Source organism: Plecotus auritus, assembly GCF_963455305.1.
Source record: "Plecotus auritus genome assembly, chromosome: 2".
NCBI lineage: Eukaryota > Metazoa > Chordata > Mammalia > Chiroptera > Vespertilionidae > Plecotus > Plecotus auritus.
In genome coordinates, this window is record NC_137771.1 from 26,202,810 (window position 1) to 26,223,264 (window position 20,455).

At 48.5% G+C, this 20,455-nt stretch overlaps 1 protein-coding gene across 4 annotated transcripts in view; it reads left to right on the forward strand.

Moving 5' to 3' along the window:
- The first annotated feature begins 14,213 nt into the window (after positions 1-14,213).
- The window catches only part of MACF1 (microtubule actin crosslinking factor 1), a 360,803-nt gene continuing 354,561 nt past the window's right edge, over positions 14,214-20,455 (forward strand). For 3 of the 4 annotated variants that reach the window (XM_080657531.1, XM_080657534.1, XM_080657532.1), the window contains exons 1-2: positions 14,214-14,265; positions 15,251-15,522. In XM_080657531.1, coding sequence (XP_080513657.1) covers positions 15,303-15,522 — 220 coding nt within the window. In that variant the 5' untranslated portion in view covers positions 14,214-14,265; positions 15,251-15,302. The remainder of the gene's footprint in view (positions 14,266-15,250; positions 15,523-20,455) is intronic. The other variant, XM_080657535.1, reaches the window with a different exon arrangement.

Genomic DNA, 20,455 nt, shown 5'->3' on the forward strand with positions numbered 1-20,455 from the left:
GTTTCTCTCTCATTGATGTTTCTAACTCTCTATCCCTCTCCCTTCCTCTCTGTAAAAAATCAATAAAATATATAAAAAAATAAAATAAAATAAAATAGCAGCTCCCACCGTCATGTTTTCCTCCCTACTTTATTCTTATTCCTATTCGTTCTTCCATATGAATAACTGCTTTATGTTGCAAATTTAGTTATTTGATGTCTATGGTCCCTCCTAGAATTTAAGTTTTATGAAAGCAGATACTTTTTTTAAAAAAATATATTTTATTGATTTTTTTACAGAGAAGGAGGGAGAGGGATAGAGAGTTAGAAACATCAATGAGAGAGAAACATCGATCAGCTGCCTCCTGCACAACCTCCACTGGGGATGTGCCCGCAACCAAGGTACATGCCCTTGACCGGAATCGAACCTGGGAATCTTCAGTCTGCAGGCCGACGCTCTATCCACTGAGCCAAACCGGTCAGGGCACTTCTTTTGTTTTGTTTGTTGCTTTATCCTTAACTCCTCTACCAGTACCTGGTACACAGGCTCCCAGCAAGTATTTGTTTAATTGATTAATACCTTTCAATATCACTAAATCCAAAGTTTTCTGGAGCCAAGTAACTGGAATTATAGTAATGATGACAACAACAATGATGACAACAAGAAAAGCATCAGTAAGTGCCTCCTGGTAACTACCTTGGGAATAAGGAATCTCCTTTACCAATCTTCATAGTGTCTCTCTGGTCTGAAGTGGTCCCAGGTCCATGCCAAAACCAGTCCCTGTGGCCAGAGGACAAGCTCATCGTGTCAGTTTCATTCCTTTCCATGTTCGACTTTTCGACCACTTCCTTCTTGTTGCAAGTTGGCTCTTCGTTGTCCCATGACACTCTCCTAGTTTTCCACCTGCCTCTCTTAGTTCTTCTCTCTCACCTACCCCTTAACTGTTAGTACAGCTCAGGGCTCTGTCCTCTTCGCTCCTCACTTTGCACTTTCCCTGGGTGAGCATGGATCCACTTTCTAGCATGCAGACAACTCCCAAATATACATCTAGCCCTGGCCTTTCTCCTGAGCTCCAGACCTAGATAGCTCCACTGGGTAGCCCAAGGGCGCTTCAAAGGGAGCTGGTCTAAAAATGGACATAGCATCTTTCTCCCAACCTGCTCCTCCTTCTAGATAACTTCAGAGAATGACACCATTAATCTGCCTGAGACAGAAATCTGGAAGTTGTTTTTGGTACCTCTTCTTCCTCACCCTTCACATCTAGTTCATTCCTAAGTCCTGCGGATTATCTTCTAAATACCTTTGATTCTATGCACTTCTCCTCATCATCATCACTATCATTTGTCCAAGATCTTACCCAATCTTGGGAGGACAAGTTTGTTTGTTTATTTGTTTATTATTAAGTTTTAGAGATCGAGGAAGGGAGAGAGACATCAATTTGTTGTTCCACCTATTTATGCGTTCATTGGCTGCTTCTTGCATGTGCTTTGACCAGGGATCAAACCTGCAACCTTGACTTATCGGGACAACGCTCTATCTAACCAACTGAGCTACCCTGCCAGGGTGGGAGGACAAGTTTAAATGCTTCCTCGCTGGCACCTGTCAGTGGCTTTCTCACACTCAACTTTGCCTCCTGGTAGCCTGTTCTCACGGAACCCAGAGTGAGTTTTTCCAGAATGCATATTGGATTAATTCCCTTTCCTGTTTAAAATGATAGAATGGCTATCATAAAACAAAGCCACAAAAAAACAAGACGTAAGTGTTGGTAAGGATGTGGGGAAAGGGAACCCTGGTGCACATTGATGGGAATGTAAATTGGTGCAGCCACTATGGGACACAGTATGGAGTTTTCTCAAAAAGTTAAAAATAGAACTACCATATGATCCAGCAATCCCACTTCCTTTGGGTGTTTATCCAAAGGAAATGAAAACAGGATATCGAAGAGATCTCCTTGCTCCCAGGCTCACTGCAGCATTATTCACTATAGCCAAGATATGGGAACAGCCTAAGTGTCCATCCACAGATGAATGAATAAAGAAGATGTGGTATGTATATAGAAGGGAATATTATTGAGCCACGAGAAAGAATAAAATTCTGCCATTTACAATAATATGGACAGAACTTGAAGGCATTATGCTAACTGAAATAAACATAAATACTGCATGTTATCACTAAAAAAAAAAAAGTCAAACTCATAGAAAAAGAGAGGAGAAAAGTGGTTGCCAGGAGCTGGGCATGGGGAACATAGGAAGAGGCTGATAAAAGGACACGAACTCTCAGCTATAAGATGAATAAGGTCTCAGAATCTAAGGTAAAACATGGTGACTATAGTTGATAACATTGTGCTGTATAATTGAAATTTGCTAAGAGAGAAGACTTAAATGTTCTCACACACACAAAAAGAGATAAATATGTGCAGTGATGGATGTGTTAATTAACTAGTTGGGGAAGAATCCTTTTACAAGGTGCACATACATCAAATTGTTAACAGACAGGGACGGCTCAGAGCAGGTCTGCCTCAAGCTGGCCTTGTGAGTGGGTTCTTGACTTTGTGTAGGAAAGATTTCACAACGTGAGTCCAGATGGGTTGGAGAGCATGCTGATTAAAGCTGGGAACAGTGAAACCAAGGACGGAATGGGGGAGAAGAAACAATAGGGGAGGGCCCAGGCAGTGTGCTGCTGTGGTTCTCTAGAAATGTTACAGGAAAAAAAGGTGAGCCAGGGCAGGGCTGCTTCAGCTCACTGGGAGTCAGAGGAAAAGGGGCCTTGCAGACAGGATCAGGGGTGAGCCTGGGTTGAACCGCTGCTGCCCACTGGTTGCCAGTCTCCTGGGGACCCTTAGAGTTTAGGGAGAAATAAAAAGTTCACGCCTGGGAAGGGGCTTGGGCGTGCTCTAGAGTGAGCCCACATTGAGTCTTTGTCCTTAGGGCTTTTTTTTTTTTTTTTTAATATTTTATTGATTTCAGAGAGGAAGGGAGAGGGAGAGAGAGATAGAAACATCAATGATGTGAGAGAATCATTGATTGGCTGCCTCTTGCACGCCCCACACTGGGGATTGAGCCTGCAACCCAGACATATGCCCTTGGCTGGAATCGAACCTGGGACCTTTCAGTCCACAGGCTGACGCTCTATCCATTGAGCCAAACCAGCTAGGGCTGTCCTTAGGGCTTTTTACCTTTTCTTTTTTTTCCCTGCAGGAGAGAATCTTAGGGGAGGGTTTCAGTAGAATATTTATCAGCTTTCCAGGTGCATTTTTAGTAAGCTGATGCATCAAAATGAGTGTACAGGGGAGTTTGGGATTATTCTTTGGTCTGTTTTATTGGTTTACTGTTATCTTAGGTCTGTCTGGCTTTAGTGGGGTTTTGTTATTAGTTCCCCAGCTTCATCTGTCCTTGGGTTTAGCGGGCACACATGGCATTAATTGGGTCTCTGTTCTCTATCTTCCCAGGCAGGGTGATTTAAGCTCTGTATTCTCTGGTTGGGGAGGAGAGGTATAAACCATTTGCTCTCAAGTGTCCTTGGTTAGAGAAGATAAGGTCTTGCGATTCACAAGCTGGCTGTAAGTTGCCCAAACTGTTTGGCCTTGTTTAATTTTCTTGTCTCAGTTTCCCATCCCACTTGCCCAGGAATTTTCCTAGCTTCCTACTATCCTGCCACAAAATCACCCATGATATGCACTACAAATATCTTACAATTTTATTCGTCAATTACACCTCAATAAAGTTGGGTGCGGGGGAGAGAACCCCTTCAATGACTTCATGTGGAATTAGGGAGAGAGTCTGAAACCCAACATTCTCCATAATCTCTCCTATTTCTGCAGCCTCATGTTGGTCAACTTACCCCCTAGCACACTTCATGCCAATTATTCTGAACTTCTTTTCATCTCTTGGGCCTCCTATACTGATCACTCTGCTAGCGAGTCTCTTCCTCTGTTTTCCTTTCTTCATTGATTGGTTGGTTCATTCATTAATTCATTCATGCTTTCATTCATTCAACAAGTATCCGCTGAAAGCCTACCATGTGCCAAGCACTCTAGGGGTATTGCAGTGAACAGCACAGATAGGGCCTCCACTCGTATGAAGTACCCTGGTGGGTGAGACAGAAAATAAACAAGTAAACACATAAGCAAGATGATGACAAAGTGATAAATGTTAGGAAGAAAATAAAACAAGGTGTAATGGAGGAGGCTACTTTGGATGGGTGGTCAAAACAGGCGTCTTTGAGAAGGTGATTTTTAAGCTGAGTCTTTGATAAAAATGACACTGATTATGCAAAGATTTTAGGGGGTGGTTTCCAGGCAGCCAGAACAGTTTTGCATAGCTCTAAGACGAGAATGAAGTTAGATTATTAGAGGAACAACAACAACAACAACAACAAAGGTCTGATTTATTGGAATCCAGTGACAAGGGGGGGTCTTGAGATTAGGTCTAAGCAAGGGCCAGATCATGTGGAGCATTATGGACCATTATAAGGAGTTTGTATTTTCTTCTAAGTGCAAATTAGAACTGGGGATGGGATGACATGATTTAAAAAGCTTCATTTTTGACTTCTTCCTGGATTGAAACAGGATGGGAGCAAGAATGGAAACAGGGAGACCATTCAGAAGGCTATTGCAGTTGTCCAGGTGAGTGATGGATTAGGGTAGTGATAGAAAAAATGGAAGAAATGGGTGAATTCAGGATACATTATAGAAGTAGTTTGTCTGACTTAGCTGATGGGAACGAGAGGAATGAAAGAAAAATCAAGAGTAACTACTAAATCAGCAATTTTCAACCAGTGTGCCACAGCACATTGGTGTGTTGCAAGAATTTCAAAACATGCAGTAACTGACTACTTAGTCAGGCGCACTGACTGCTTTTCCCTTAGATTGTCAAATAAGAAAATGACCGGAGAAACCAAGATGGTGGAATAGGTAAACACCTAAACTGCTGCCTTGCAAAACAATTTCAAAACTACAACTAAAAGACAAAACGGACATCACCCGGAAACACAGGAAGGCTGGCTAAGTGGAAATTCTACAACTAGAAGGAAAGAGAAAAGCACACTGAGACTCAGAGGAGCTGCAGGAGGCAGAGGTACTGAGACTCGCGCGCGGAGAGGACTGGCAACTGAGTGCGCGGCTGGCTTTCTCAAGCGGGAGGGAGACAAAAGCTCCCGACTGGGCTGAACTCCAGTTCCGGGCGAGACTCTGGGGACCCAGACTCATTCAGGGAGAAACTGGACTGTCTGGCAGCAGGCGGAACTTGAGGGCAGCTTTCTCTCAGAGGTGCTTGCAGCGATTACCATGGGACACTGAGACACAGGGGACTATTAGGGCAGGGCTGATGGGAAACCAGTGCTCTGCTATGCTCTGAGACTCTGCCCCATCCAAGCTGAGCATAGAGGCTCTTGCAAGTCTTGTCTCATAAGGGTGTCTCCAGAACAGAAGTTCTCCCAGCATAGACACAGCTGATCCTCACAGCCAATTGGCCTGGAGATCAATTCCTCCCAGTGATACCAGCAACAATCAAGGCTTAACTACAACAAGACTGTGCACACAGCCCACAAAGGGGTGCACCAAGAGTGTCCACCTCAGGTAACTGGGGAGGCTGAGCCACTGGGCCTTATAGGACACCTAGCACACAAAGCCACTATATCAACTCAGGGAAACAACCAAAATGCGGAGACAAAGAAACAGATCACAAATGAAAGAAATGGAAGAAAGCTAACAACTGGATATAGAGTTCCAAACCACGGTTATAAGGTTTTTCAAGAATTTTCTAGAAAAGGCTGATAAATTTAGCAAGATCCTTGAGGATATGAAAAAGGACCAACTAGAAATTAAGCATACACTGACTGAAATAAAAAATATTATACAGAGATCCAACAGCAGACTAGAGGATTGCAAGAATCAAGTCAAAGATTTGAAATACAAAGAAGCAAAAAACACTCAACCGGAAAAGCAAAAAGAAAAAAGAATCCAAAAATATGAAGATAGTGTAAGGAGCCTCTGGGACAACCTCAAGCGTACCAACATCAGAATTATGGGGGTGCCAGAAGAAGAGAGAGAGCAAGATACTGAAAACCTATTTGAAGAAATAATGACTGAAAACTTCCCCCACCTGGTGAAAGAAATAGACTTACAAGTCCAGGAAGCACACAGAACCCCCATACAAGAGGAATCCAAAGAGGACCACACCAAGACACATCATAATTAAAATGCCAAGAGCAAAAGACAAAGAGAGAATATTAAAAGCAGCAAGAGAAAAACAGTTAGTTACCTACAAGGGAGCACCCATATCACTGTCAGTGATTTCTCAACACAAACTATGCAGGCCAGACAGGAGTGGCAAGAAATATTCAAAGTGATGAATAGCAAGAACCTACAACCAAGATTACTCTACCCAGCAAAGCTATCATTCAGATTTAAAGGGCAGATAAAGAGCTTCACAGATAAGAAAAAGCTAAAGTATTATATGAAATGCTGAAAGGTATTCTTTTTTTTTTAAAATATATTTTATTGATTTTTTACAGAGAGGAAGGGAGAGGGATAGAGAGTTAGAAACATCGATGAGAGAGAGACATCGATCAGCTGCCTCCTGCACACCCCCTACTGGGGATGTGCCCGCAACCAAGGTACATGCCCTTGACCGGAATCGAACCGGGACCCTTCAGTCCGCAGGCCGACGCTCTATCCACTGAGCCAAACCGGTTTCGGCTGAAAGGTATTCTTTAAGAAGAGGAAGAAGAAGAAAAAGGTAAAGATAAAAATTATGAACAACAAATACATATCTATCAACAAGTGAATCTAAAAACCAAGTGAATAAAAAAAATCTGTCCTAGCTGGTTTGGCTCAGTGGATAGAGCGTTGGCCTGCAGACTGAGGGGTCCCAGGTTCGATTCCGGTCAAGGACATGTACCTTGGTTGCGGGCACATCCCCAGTAGGGGGTGTGCAGGAGGCACCTGATTGATGTTTCTCTCTCATCAATGTTTCTAGCTCTCTCTCCCTCTCCCTTCCTCTCTGTAAAAAATCAATAAAATATATTTAAAAAATCTGATGAACAGAATAAACTGGTAAATATAATAGAATCAGGGGCATAGAAAGGGAGTGGACTGACAATTCTCAGGGGGAAAGGGGTGTGGGGGTGTGGGAAGAGACTGGACAAAAATCGTACACCTATGGATGAGGACAGTGGCGGGGTGGGGGCGGTAACGGCAGAGGGTGGGGTGGGAACCGAGTGGACGGGAGCTATGGGGGTAAAAAGAGGAATAATTGTAATAATCTGAACAATAAAGATTTATTAAATTAAAAAAAATAATAAAATAAAATGCCAACTCACCAAAAAAAAGAAAAAGAAAAGAAAAGAAAATGACAACAGCGCTAGCTGGTTTTGCTCAGTGGATAGAGCATCAGCCTTCAGACTGAAGGGTCCCAGGTTCAATTTCGGTCAAAGGCACATGCCTGGGTTGTGGGCTCCATCCCCAGTGTGGGGCGTGCAGGAGACAGCCAATCAGTGATTCCCTCTCATCATTGATGTTTCTATCTCTCTCTCCCTCCCTCTCCCTTCCTCTATGAAATCAATAAAAACATATATTTAAAAAAGGAAGATATGGAAGCAACCCAAGTACCTATCAATAGACAGGTGAATAAAGAAGATGTGGTACATACAATGGAATATTATTCAGCCATAGGAGAGAATGAAATCTTACCATTTGAGAGAACATGGATGGACCTAGAGGGATTATGCTAAGTGAAATAAGCCAGGCAGAGAAAGACAAATACAGTATTATTTTACTTACATGTGAAATCTAAAGAACAAAACAAACAAAACAGAAACAGACTCGTAGATACAGAGAACAGACTGATGGCTGCCAGATGGAAGGGGGTTAGGGGAATGGATAAAACAGGTGAAGGGATTAAGAAGTAAAAGTTGGTAGTTACAAAACAGTCATGGGAATGTAAAGTACAGCATAGGGAACATAGTCAATAATATTGTGATAACTGTGTGTGGTTTCAGGTGGGTACTGGAATTATTGAGGGGATCACTTCGTAAATTATATAATTGCCTAACCACTATGCCATATACCTGAGACTAATGTAAAATAGTATTAAATGTCAACTGTAATTGAAAAATAAAGTAAGTTAAAAGAAAAAAGTTCTATGTGAGATATTTTCAGTGTGAGATGCCTATTAGACATCCAGGTGGGAGTGGGGATGTCAGGGAGGCAGTTGGATATGAGTCTAGAGCTGGGAGGAGAGAGATACAGATGGGCTACAAATCTGGACGTCATCAGTGTACGGATGGGAGGAATCAATTAGAGCAGTGGTTCTCAACCTTTTTAATGCCACGACCCTTTAATACAGTTCCTCATGTTGTGGTGACCCCCAACCATAAAATTATTTTCGTTGCTACTTCATAACTGTAATTTTGCTACTGTTATGAATCGTAATGTAAATATCTGTGTTTTCCGATGATCTTAGGCGACCCCTGTGAAAGGGTCGTTTGACCCCAAAAGGCATCCCGACCCACAGGTTGAGAACCGCTGGTATAGAGGAACAGATTGGGATAAAGAACAACAGTGAACAGAGCCCTGGCCAGGTAGCTCAGTTGTTAGAAGCGTCATCCAGATGCACCAGGGTTGTGGGTTTGATCCCCCGTAGGGTACATACAAGAATCAGCTAATGGACACATAGTTGGGTAAAGTGGCAAATCAATGATTCTCTCTCTCTCTCTCTCTCTCTCTCTCTCTCTCTCTCTCTCTCTCTCTCTCTCCAATTAAAGAAAAATAGTGGAAGGAAATGCCAATATGGAAGAGTAAAGCTTTTCCATGAAGACAGAGGACTGAAGAGTTGCTATTTAAGCAAAGACCTAGAAAGACACAATGAAAGGCCTGGTAAGATTACCTGGCCTCAGGCTTCTAGCAAGTGCTCCCTCCCAGGGCACCCTGTTCTCTTCCCATCTCGGAACAAATCAGCTGAAGTATAATTGCCCTTTTGCTTGTCTATCTCCCACCTCAACTGTGAGCAGCATGAGGACAGGGGCCATATCTGTCTGATTCCTTTTTTGAACCAGCAGCACAAGCTCTGTGCTTGGCACTGAGTTGATGCTTAATTAGTGTTTGCTGAATGGTTAAAGAGTGAGTGTCATTCTCTTGATATGGCAGAAGGCTGAGGGCCACACAGCCGCCTGGGGGCCTAGATCAGAACTCCAAAGAGGCACATGGGTAAGAAGTTGTTTTGGCACATCTCCAAGGAGAGAACCCCGTTTATGTGTTTGGGTTCTGAGGAACCCTAGTTCCAAGCTCACTAACTTCTGGAGGGAATTAATAGAGGCCTTCAGTTGATGAAATGCGGGGACATTAGAAGGGAACTCTTAAGAGACCCAGAGGACATTATAGAAGGGAATAATTTTCAAGTACCTGCCCCCTCCACCATCCTGAGAATCCTCAAAGACAAAGACCTGACCAGATCCACTTCCGTGTTCCTGACACAACGCAGAACTGTCCCCAGCACATAGCACTCCTCCATCAAAGATTGCTGATATGAGTCAAAGCCCAGTAGCTCAAGGTTACTGGATGCCTGCCAGCTGCAAAAAGCTTGGCACATCTCACCAGCAGGTCAGTCCCAGGGTAGCACTGCAGGAACTAGAGCCCCAGGGAGACACAGTTGAATGTCCTTAGTCTGGAAGCTTCCGGAAGCTCCACCTTCTCACAGCCCACAGCATGAATAATTTAGGACAGGATTGGTGGTCAGATTTGGGAAGGACATTGAAGTTGGAGGAGACAGGAAACGTTAGTTGCTCTCTAGTCAGAGAGGCTGGGACTTCACGCTTCCCAGATGATTGACAGCTCTCCCCCATGAGCTCTCCCCAGCTGGCCAGTCTACCCAGGCCCTGCCCACACACCCCAGCAGCTACGGAGATTCAGTTTCCTACCCAGGCTCTCCACACTCTTGCTATGTTTTCAGCTTGTCTTCCCCCAGGGCACCCATGCTCTCTCACCAGGGAAGGGTTTTTGCACTCATTTCTAAGCTGAGAATGATTCCTTCCTTGCCTCTTCAGCTTTCTTCCCCCACAGGAACTTGAGGATCTGGCTGCAGAATTCTCTGGGGCTGAGGCCTCTGCAGGCTTCTGTGGAGCAATGTTTCTACTGGCCTAGTATGGTTTAGGTTGCAATTGTGGATCCTTGACATTTCTCTGGAAGTCTCAGAGATAACTGTGGTCCAGGGAAAAGAATCCTTGGCTGAGTCAAAGGACTTGGGTTCTTCGCCTTGGCTCCCGACAGTGAGAGTGACAATGACAGCATGAGGTTTGGAAACAGGCCTGGGCTCTACCCCAAGACACAACACCAGTTTGCTTTGTGGGCTTCAGTAAATCATTTGACTTGTCACTGTTTTCTTACTTGTAAAATGAGGATATAAAGGTATCTATTGCACAGAGTTATGGGGATGATTTAATCAGATAATATATACAAAATGCCCAGGGCATTGCCAGAGGTCATTAGGAATTTAGTAAATGGTATTTTTCCATTTATTTTTAAAAAATATATATATTTATTGATTTCAGAGAAGAAGGGAGAGGGAGAGAGAGGTAGAAACATCAATGATGAGAGAGAATCATTGATCGGCTGCCTCCTGCACACCCCTACTAGGGATTGAGCCCACAACCCAGGCATGTGCCCTTGACCGGAATCGACCCCGGGACCCTTCAGTCCGCAGGCCGATGCTCTAGCCACTGAGCCAAACCAGCCAGGGCTGCCCCTTATTTGATGGTGGGAGAATGTGCGCAAACACAGAAGGTTTCAGTGAGTGGAAATCTTCCCTCCCATCCCCCTTTCCTGGGATCAGACCTTCATTTCCTTTTGCTGGGACCATTGTAACAGTCTCCGGGCATAGCCATTCTCACTCATCTTGTCCTTGTCCTTGGGTTACCTTCAGTCTTGTTTTCCACCTTTCTTGGCTGCTCATAATCATATAGTTTGGACTAAATTTCTTAGTTTGAAGTTCCAGAGCCTCTGCAAGTTGGTCCAACTTACATGTTCCCAACAGATACAGTGAAAAAAAGAACACAGGGTGTTGTCTGAAGACATGGCTACTTTCTTTCTAGATGACTGAGTAAATCTCATCTAATCTCAGTTTCTACAGCCAGACACTGAAGATAATACCGCCTCATGGAGTGCATTGTGATTTATATCTATCTTTCCTGCTAAGCCCAGTGGAACCAATGGGCAGGGGCTAGATGCATCTTGTTCATCATTGTATCGCTAGCACAGAACACAGGGCCTGGCATGTGGTAGATGTTCGGTGGGTATTGTGGAAAGAATGAATGAATGAATGAATGGGGTTGTGAGGATTAGATATGACATGACTGAGATAAAGCACTGTCAGGGTCCCCAGGAGGCAGGCCCAAATAGTAGCTGTTGCTATGCAAGCTACTAGTGGGGTGACTTTAGGCAAATACCCTCCCGCCTCTGGACATACTCGCCTGTCTGTACTGTGAGAGCACTGAAGGCACTTCCGGCTCTGACTTTCTGTATCACTAGGCAGAGCATGCATAAGGAGGCCAAAAATGTTTTCTCAGTGGATGAAGCCTCTTCCAAGGTTGGTGCTGCCTCAACAGGAGTCTGAGTTCCTTCCTGGGGCCTGGTTCTCCTCTGCCCTCTACCCCACGAGGAAGATGGGGCCTCCTTCTGGTCTCTCCCACATTCAGTTCCTGAAGCCAGGCGAGTGTGCATGTGGACCAGCAGGGCGCTCTCTGCGAGCGGGAGCAGGAGCTCCAGGAAGGGGAACGGAATGGGGTTTGGTGCAAAAGAGAGGCAGGCCGAGGAACGGCTGTTCCGGAGCGGGGTTCTGGGCTGAGAGAGCCCCGCAGCCTAGGAGAGCGACTCCGGAATCCGAAGCGGGGAGCTTCAAGGGGGCGGGCCGGGTAAGCCAGGCCAGGGTCAGCTAGCGGCCGCGGGGCCCGCACGGAGAGGGCGCCGGAGTCGAGGGCGGGGAATGTGGGGGTGTGAGTTGGCCCGGGACACGGGCGGCCGCGGGGGAGGAGTTGTGGGAAGAGGGGCGAGCGATAGGGCTCGGGGCGGCAAGAGGACGCGGGGTCAGTACGGAGGGGGCACGGGGCCGCCTTCTGGCATGGGCGCGCGGGGAGGTCAGAAGCGGCCGCGGGTGGGGTGCTGGGCGGGGGAGCGCGCATCGGGGGGCGGGGGGCGGCGTCGGCGCCGGGGGTGGGGGAGCGGGTTGGGCGGCTGCGCCGGATCCGCTTCAGCCGCTGCCGCTAGGGCGCGGGGGGCGGGGGGCTCGGCTCCTGAGCTCGGCCATTGTGGGAGCCGCTCCCCTCGGCTCCGCTCCGCTGTGCTCCCCTCGACTGCGCTACAGCCCGGGCGCGCCCCGCCGCCGCCCCCTTTGCTGCTGTCGCCAGCCGGTCTTCCCCTCCTTGGGCTCCCAGGGTAAGGCGCGGGCACGGGACTGGATGCGGCTCCTGCCTGATTGCTCGGGATGCGCGGCGGCGGCGGGGCGCGAGCTTGATTGCGCGGGACGGCCGCGCCCGAGTTGGGGTAGCGGGCAGCAGCGGAAGGGCGGGTTGCCAGGCGCAGGCATCGCAGCCGTCCGGGCCTCGCACCTGCAGCCCCGTGGCCAGCGCCGGGCATCGCCGAGCGCACCGAGCTGGGGTTTCCCTTTGACGGGCACTGCCCGGGGCCGAAGGGAGGCGTGTTCTCCGGGAAAATGGGACACCGAGCCTCTCGGGTCGGGAGAGAGACCTGCGGGAGCGGGTGGGCGGGCGGGGATCGTTGCTTCCTGGCCCCAGGTTTCGGTCGCCGGGTCCCCAGTTGCGCGTCCACACGGCGCGGCCCCGCTCTTTGTCAGCCGCGCGCGTCGATCACGCGGACCCACCCGCGTCGGGCCTGGCTCGCGGCGCGCCCCTTCTCGCGTCGTGGGGAAGGAGGAGCGGGGAAGGTGGGGGGAGGGCGCAGCGGGAGAGCGCCAGGTGAGTTGCGGGTCTGGAACCCGGCCTACGGCCTTCGGAGCGGGTGGGGGACGTGGCGCGCGCTCCTGTGAATCCGGGATTGATGGAGTGACTCAGGTGACCGAGGGTGGGTGAGAACCCCGAGGTCAAACAGGTGTTTGTGGGGGTCGAAGACTGACCGGCGTCGGACCGGGGAGGGGCGGTTTCTTAGGGAGGAGGCTTTGGATGAGCGGGCCTTTGTAGTAAAATGGGCGTCTTGGGGAGGAATGGGCGGATCTGGGATGAAGCAGGTGGTCCGAGAGGAGAGGCGTTTCCTGTCCAAGACTGAGGGTAGGGAGGGAAGCACGCCTGAATTTCCCCGCGGTGGGGGCAGTCACTTCAGCATCTGACCTGCCGTAAGTGGTGGGAGGTGGCACTAGAAGGTAACTGGGGGAGGGGTAGATGCTAGGATAAAGGGCAAAGATGTGCCAGGACCTAGGGTCTTTTTCTTTCTGCTTTCTGTGGCTGGATTCCTTTTTGATGTTCCCTGGGAAGAGGACCCGAAGGCTCCTGGCACAGGAGGTGCCTGGGCAGGGCTGCTCTGCCTGCCTGAAGCTGCCTAGAGGCCTCCTGCACTGTTTGATGTTTCTTTTGTTATCTGTTTGCATTCTGTGCCTATGGTGGGATCTGCCAATGGCCCAGGAGGCTGTCTCTGCCCCTTGCTGCCTCCAGGCTGAGATTTCCGGAATCCAGGAGGAGCTGTGCCAGAGACCCAGGGTGCCCAGTCATTTAGGCCACCTGAATGACTCCAACAGCTCTGTGTGCAGGTGTTCCCCAAGGGAAAGTCCTTGGTCTCCTGCTCTCCCCGGCCCTAGAGCTACAGTGAGAGTTGGTTACTTGGGATGAATATGGGGCCTGCAAGGAGGCTGGTAGCTGAAGGCATGCACCATCCGGACTCTGACGAGGCCGTTGGGGTGGTGGGCCATGTGTAGCAGATGGTTCTGGGAAGTGAGCTTGGCCTGGCTGAGGGAAGGCTGCCCAGTCTGGCTGGTGGAGCCCAGCTGGCCCCGGAATGATTGTTTCCTGTCAGATCGCTCCACTAGCTAAACTGACCAGAAAACCTGACTTTCTATACCACCTCCCCCACTCCCCATGCTGTGCCTCTTATCCCTACAGCCCTTGGAATAAGCAAGTGGACATTTTCTCTGGTGCCTGTTGTGTGACATGCATGGTGCCAGCCAGTTTTACATTTGCATTTCTCTGTGTTCTTGAAACATCCTCTAAGGTGAAATATTGCCCCCATTTTGCAGATGAGGAAACTGAGACTCAGAGAGGTGAAGTGACTTGTCCCTGATCGCACCAATTGTAAGTGGCCAAACCAGAATTCATACCCAGGTCTGTCTTGCTTCAAATTTAGAACTTTTTCTAATATATCTGCCAGAGACAGGATGGGAAGAATAAAGAATTTCTGTCTGTTCTAGCTCATGCTTTGTTTCATGCCTGCCATTGAGCTCTTGCTTTAGCTTTTTGAAAATACTTCCCATCTGTTGCCCTATTTTATCCTTATAACATTCCTGGGAGGTAAGTAGTACAGGAATAATAGATGCTGCTTATTGAGTACTTATTGGACACTGGGCATTGTTAAGCACTCTACCTGCTGGATCTCATTTATTCCTTGCAAAGAACCCAGTCAGGTTAGGTGCTATCATCATCCCCATTTTATAGATGAGGATGCTAAGGCTCAAAGAGGTTAAATGGCTTCCCCAGGGTCACACAACTAGCAAATGGTGGGGTAGAATTTGAATACACATCTATCTGTGGGACCTATAAGCTTAATCCTCCAAATGTATCAAGTAACAATCATAGTGGTTACTCATAATAGGAGCTACCTTTTTTTTTTAATATATATTTTTTATTGATTTCAGAGAGGAAGGGAGAGAGGGAGAGAGATAGAAACATCAATGATGAGAGAGAATCATTGACTGGCTGACTCCTGCGCGCCCCACACTGGGGATCAAGCCCGCAACCCAGGCATGTGCCCTTACCGGGAATCAAACCAGGACCTCCTGGTTTATAGGTCCATGCTCAACCACTGAGCCACACTGGCCGGGCACAGTGTTTTAAGATTTAGAGACATCTTCATATATATTATCTCATGTGATTTCCCCCAAACCCTGTGAATTAGTATTGCCATGTATTATCATCATCCCATTTTCCAGATGAAGAAACTGAGGTTTAGAGAGATGAGATCAGTGGCAGAACCAAAACTAGAACCTCTCTGACTCCCAAGTCCCAGTGTTTCTTATGTGACCCCCTCAGTCTGTTCACAGTGCCCTCCTCTTTCCTCCAGGTCATTTCTCCCTGGGCCCCCAGGCCCTGCTGCTGCAGCCCCTACCTGGGCGATGTCTTCCTCGGATGAAGAAACGCTCAGTGAGCGGTCATGCCGGAGCGAAAGGTCATGCCGGAGCGAGCGGTCTTACAGGAGCGAGCGGTCAGGGAGCCTGTCTCCCTGTCCCCCAGGGGACACCTTACCCTGGAACCTGCCACTGCATGAGCAGAAAAAGCGGAAAAGCCAGGATTCGGTGCTGGACCCTGCGGAGCGTGCTGTGGTCAGAGTCGCTGGTAAGAGAGGCTGGGAGTGAGCTGGTGCGGTGGGCACGGGGGGAGAATGGGCCAGTGTGCACGACTGGGCGGGCAGTGGAGGGGTCCAACCCAAGGCTCTCTGACAAGGCAGCGGGAATCAAATTTGTTACTATTACTATTGGAAAGGTGACGAGGTGACATTAAAGAAAAACCTGAAAGAGGAAAATCTGCCGCCCAATCCCTCCATGCTAGCATGAGACCTGTTTTCATTTTTGTGACTTCTTCCCCGCCTTTGTCCCCTTACAGTTGCTTTGACCACATATGGACCATTCTAGATCTGACTTTTCCCCTTACTTTTTAAAAATTTTCTTTATTGATTAAGGTATTACATATGTGTCCTTATCCCCCCACTCATGCCCTCAACCCCTGGTGTCTCTGTCCATTGGTTATGCTTATATGCATGCATACAAGTCCTTTGGTTGATTTCTCTCCCTTACCCACACCCTCCCCTAACTTCCCTCTCCCCTTACTTTTATGTGAAAAAGATTTTTCCTATTTTTAGGCTTTATAGTTACCATATTTAAAGGCTGTGTAATAATATTTCATGGTTTTAAAAATCCTACTCATTTTTCACCTTTTCGCCACAATGGACAAAGCTGCAGTGAACATCTTTATGAATAATAACCCTTGACTTCTGCTGAGTTATTTCCTCGGATTAAAGTCCTTGGAGAGGGCAGTTGCACACACATTACCTTCTGCAAGTGTGTACACACACTTTCCACAGTGCGAGGGCTGGGCGGCCTCCTCCTGTGCAGTACAGTGCAGTGCAGTGGTTAGGAGCCCAGGTTTTGGGGTCAGAGGGCGAATGCTAGATTGTGGCTCTGCCCCTGACCAGCTCTGTGACTCTGGGCACGTCTCTTATCCTGGCTGAGCCTCACTTTCCCCATCTTAAGAACGCTCACTGTGTAGGGCTGCCTTGAGGACTCGGGGAGATGATGTACGGAAAGCTCTTTGCATGTTTTTCGGTGCAGTGAAGTGCTCTCTGCTGCTGCACTGAAGGCATCCAGAGCTGCTTCCGCGGGTAGTGCTCAGCATGTCAGCAGGCGTTGGTGCTGGAGTGCAGACAGAAAGGCAGACAAAGCAGGGCCTGCAGCTAATTCAGTGACATCACCCACGTTCACTCCCTCACCGAGACCTGTCCTGCTTTTGTGTCTCTCAAATAATGCCCCTATCTCCCCTGCTTTATCACCCCTTGCCTGGACATGCCATCCACTGTCAAAAAAAATAGTTCTTCCAGGCTCGCCCCTCTTCCTCCACGTGACTAACACAGTTTAAATTAGTTCTAAATTGCAAACCCGATCCTGTTACTCAGCTGCTTATAAACCTCCTTTGGCTCATCATTGCTTGTGAAATAAAGGCTATAGCATAAAGACCCATTGAAGTCAGGCCCCGTTTACCTGTTCAGCTTCACCTTGTGCCCACAAGCACCCTGTCACAGTGAGCTGTGCCTGGGCTCCAGACCCGTGCATCTCGCAGGATCAGACCTCTGTGCTCTAACTTCTCTGCCAGGCGCTGGGAACCCCGCCTCCTCCTTTGAGTGCCACCTCCTCTGTCCCTAAGGCCTAGGTGGTATCCAAAGCTCCCTCCTCCGCTCTCGCATTCATACTTTCCTCTCCTCCGTGTTCCCTTGCCCAGTAGAGCAGTTATCCCACAGGGCGCCTGTCACTCCCTGCGGACTGGGCCTTGTTTATGTTTTCACCCCAGGTGCTTGCCCAGGGCCTTGTGCATGTTGGAGACCGACCAGCATTGAATGGCTGAATGAATGCAAGGCGTGTTCAGGAGAGGATATGTGACAGATTGTGAGCCAGGAACAGGCAGTGGGCTGTAATGGCAAGCTAGATGTTCTGTGGGCTCCAGCAGTCAGGAAAGGATGTTCAGAGGGGCTGAGCGGCAGGCAGGAGACCTGAGAGGCAGGCGGGAGAGTTCAGACTTCTTTTGTGTAGTAGGGAGCTCTTGGAGGAAGGCCCCTGTGGGCCAGTGGCATCAGCCAGTGAATAGTTTTTAGAGCTGTCAGCAGGGGGCAGGAAGGGCGGTACTAGCCCCCAGCCTGAAAGGGCCTCTGGACTTACAAACCCCGCATCCACCAGCAGGCGTCAGAACGGAGGCCTCCTCCTCCCTGCCTTGCACCCTCTCGCCCCCTCTGCCCTCACACACAGTTACAGGTCTCTTTGTGTTGATTTCTCCTTTCAGTCTTCTCCTAGGAGCCCCATCGGATGAGTTGCCTGCTGTTTAACATTCTGAGTCTAGAACAGGCATGGACTCAAGGGGGTTGAATCCCCAGGCAAAGCCCCAAGAATGCTCCCAGGTCATCTGAGCAAAGGGTGGCAGGCGCTGCGCTGTGCTGTGCTCAGCATCCCTGCTGATCGTCTTTACGTCCTGACACTGCCAATGACGGTCTTGAGGAGGGGGCTGGGCCAGAGAGGCTGAAAATGGGGAGGCTGCCACGGTTAAAAATAACGTGTGCGATGCATTTGGGCTTTGGGCAGGGAGAGAAGAGAGGCAGCGGAGGAGGCGGGGCTGCTACTTCAGGGCCTGGCTGCAATCTTCCTTTGCTTTTAGAACATCGTGGGGGTACCAGTAGTTAAACAGGCAGCCTTCCTCTGCAGGGGATCTGTGAGGAGCAGGAGGGGTGTGTCTGGGAGACCCTGGGTGCTCTGAGGCTGGAACTCGCATTCTGGGAGGAGATGAAGTCAGTCTTTACATTGGAAGCCGGCTCTGGCCTGTGAGTTTTCTCGTCTCCAGGGTCTGGGTTAGGAAGCCAAGAGGGGATGTCTGAATCAGTCTCCACAAACACAGAGACCTCCCCCTCCCTGACCCCATTGGTATCTGAGCTGGTCGCAAGGCTTCGCTTGTGCTTGGGATGCCTGATGGGGAACCCCTGCTGATCACATGCCAGGGGAAAGACATGTCAGGGCTGAGAAAGCTGCTGATCTCAGTTTACAGAGTCAAACAGGTTTGAGGGGCTCCATGCATGCTGTAAGCTGATTCTTCCCATCCTCATTCTTTCCCTCCGTTTGCTGTCTCTTTTCTTTGACAGCCCTATTTTCAATTCCCTTAGCGCAGGTACTCAATTGAAATGGGACAGTAGTCATTAGTGTGAATGCCTTGTTTCTGTTGATCAGCAGTATGGTTTACATAAAGATTTCATACTAACTAGGTGTTAGGATACAATTCGGGCGTCCTCAAACTACGGCCCGCGGGCCACATGTGGCCCGCCGAGGACATTTATCCGGCCCGCTGGGTGCCGCTGCCTGTCCTGCTTAGCAGCCGACTCGTCCCGGGCCCGCAGTGCGCATAGGAATTTGTTCATAGTTTTTTTTAAAAACTATAGTCCGGCCCTCCAACGGTCTGAGGGACAGTGAACTGGCCCCCTGTTTAAAAAGTTTGAGGACCCCTAAATACATGTTCGGATCTGAGGCCTCGAGGGTTTAAGGGACTACCTGTAGTCACATAGGACTGGTAGACCCAGACCTTCTAACTCAAAAGTATATTGCTGTTTTCATTTGCTTAGGCAATACCTGGCAACCAGGCCAGCCTGACTCTTCTGCAGGTCACAGTATAAATAGTTGACATGGCCTCCAGACTTACCTGAGAGACCTCCTGGTCACTTCTGGGAGAAGCCTCAAGATACTGGCCTATAGAAAAAGGCAGAGACAAAGATCTAGGAAGCTTTGATCCGCCCCCACCCCCCCAGCCTCTGTCAGTAGTGAACAACACATTGGTGGTGGTGGGGGTAATAAGGAATTGGGGAGCTGGGGAAGTTACTCTAGCAAGGAGCTCAAACCCACAGGGTAGAAAAGGGGAGCGGAAAGAAGGCTCTAGCTCTTGGGGTTTGTGGGGCGTGGAGGAAAAACAAGGTGCAGGATAGTGTCATGGTTGTATACTGCAGAACTCTAGGGGGAGCCATTCATACTTGTCATTATAGATTTGTATTGTGACAAGCTTCCTGCAGATGGCAGTCAAGTGTCTGGAAGAGGGGATCATGTTTGGGATGGGGTTGGGTGCAGGAGGGATCAGGTATTCATCCACCAAGGGGGCCTCCCTGTTCTTGGCATTGATATTCAAAGATGGTTGAAAATGTGGTCCCTTCTTCATGGAACTAGTCTAGTTGAGAGGAGAGAGGGGAAAATAATTATATTCCTGTGTGTATTGTGAAAGAGGGGGACACAGTGACTCAGGGCTAAGGACTAGCCTCCTAGTTAACCAGTAGAAAGCATCAATAGGGTTCATTCTTGGGAGCCCCTCAGCAGGTGCTGGTGAAATCATCATCCCCAATATCTCCTCCAATGTGGCCTCCTCCAGGAAGCCTTCCCTGATCTCTCTAGTCAGATGGCAATTGTATATCTACTCAACCTGTTTCATTTGGTCTTATATTAAAGTTCATTGTTGCCCTAGTTGGTTTGGCTCAGTGGATAGAGCGTCAGCCTGCGGACTGAAGGGTCCTGGGGTTCAATTCCGGTCAAGGGCACATGTCCGGGTTGCAGGCTAGATCCCCAGTAGGGGGTGTGCAGGAGGCAGCCATCAATGATTCTCTCTCATCATTGATGTTTCTATCTCCCTCTCCCTTCCTCTCTGAAGTCAATAAAAATATACACTGAGTGGCCAGATTATTATGATCTCTGAACGCATAATAATCTGGCCACTCAGTGTATATCCTATGTAATAAAAGGCTAATATGCAAATTGTCCCCTAGACCAGGCTGGCCAACCGCCCATGTCCCCTCCCTGGCCAGGCTGGCTGGACCCCACCCATGCACGAATTCATGCACCAGGCCTCATATACCATATATATATATATATATATATATATATATATATATATATGCTGAGTGGCCAGATTATTATGCGTTCAGAGATCATTATAATCTTGCCACTCAGTGTATATTTTAAAAAGTTCATTGTTTCCAGGTACA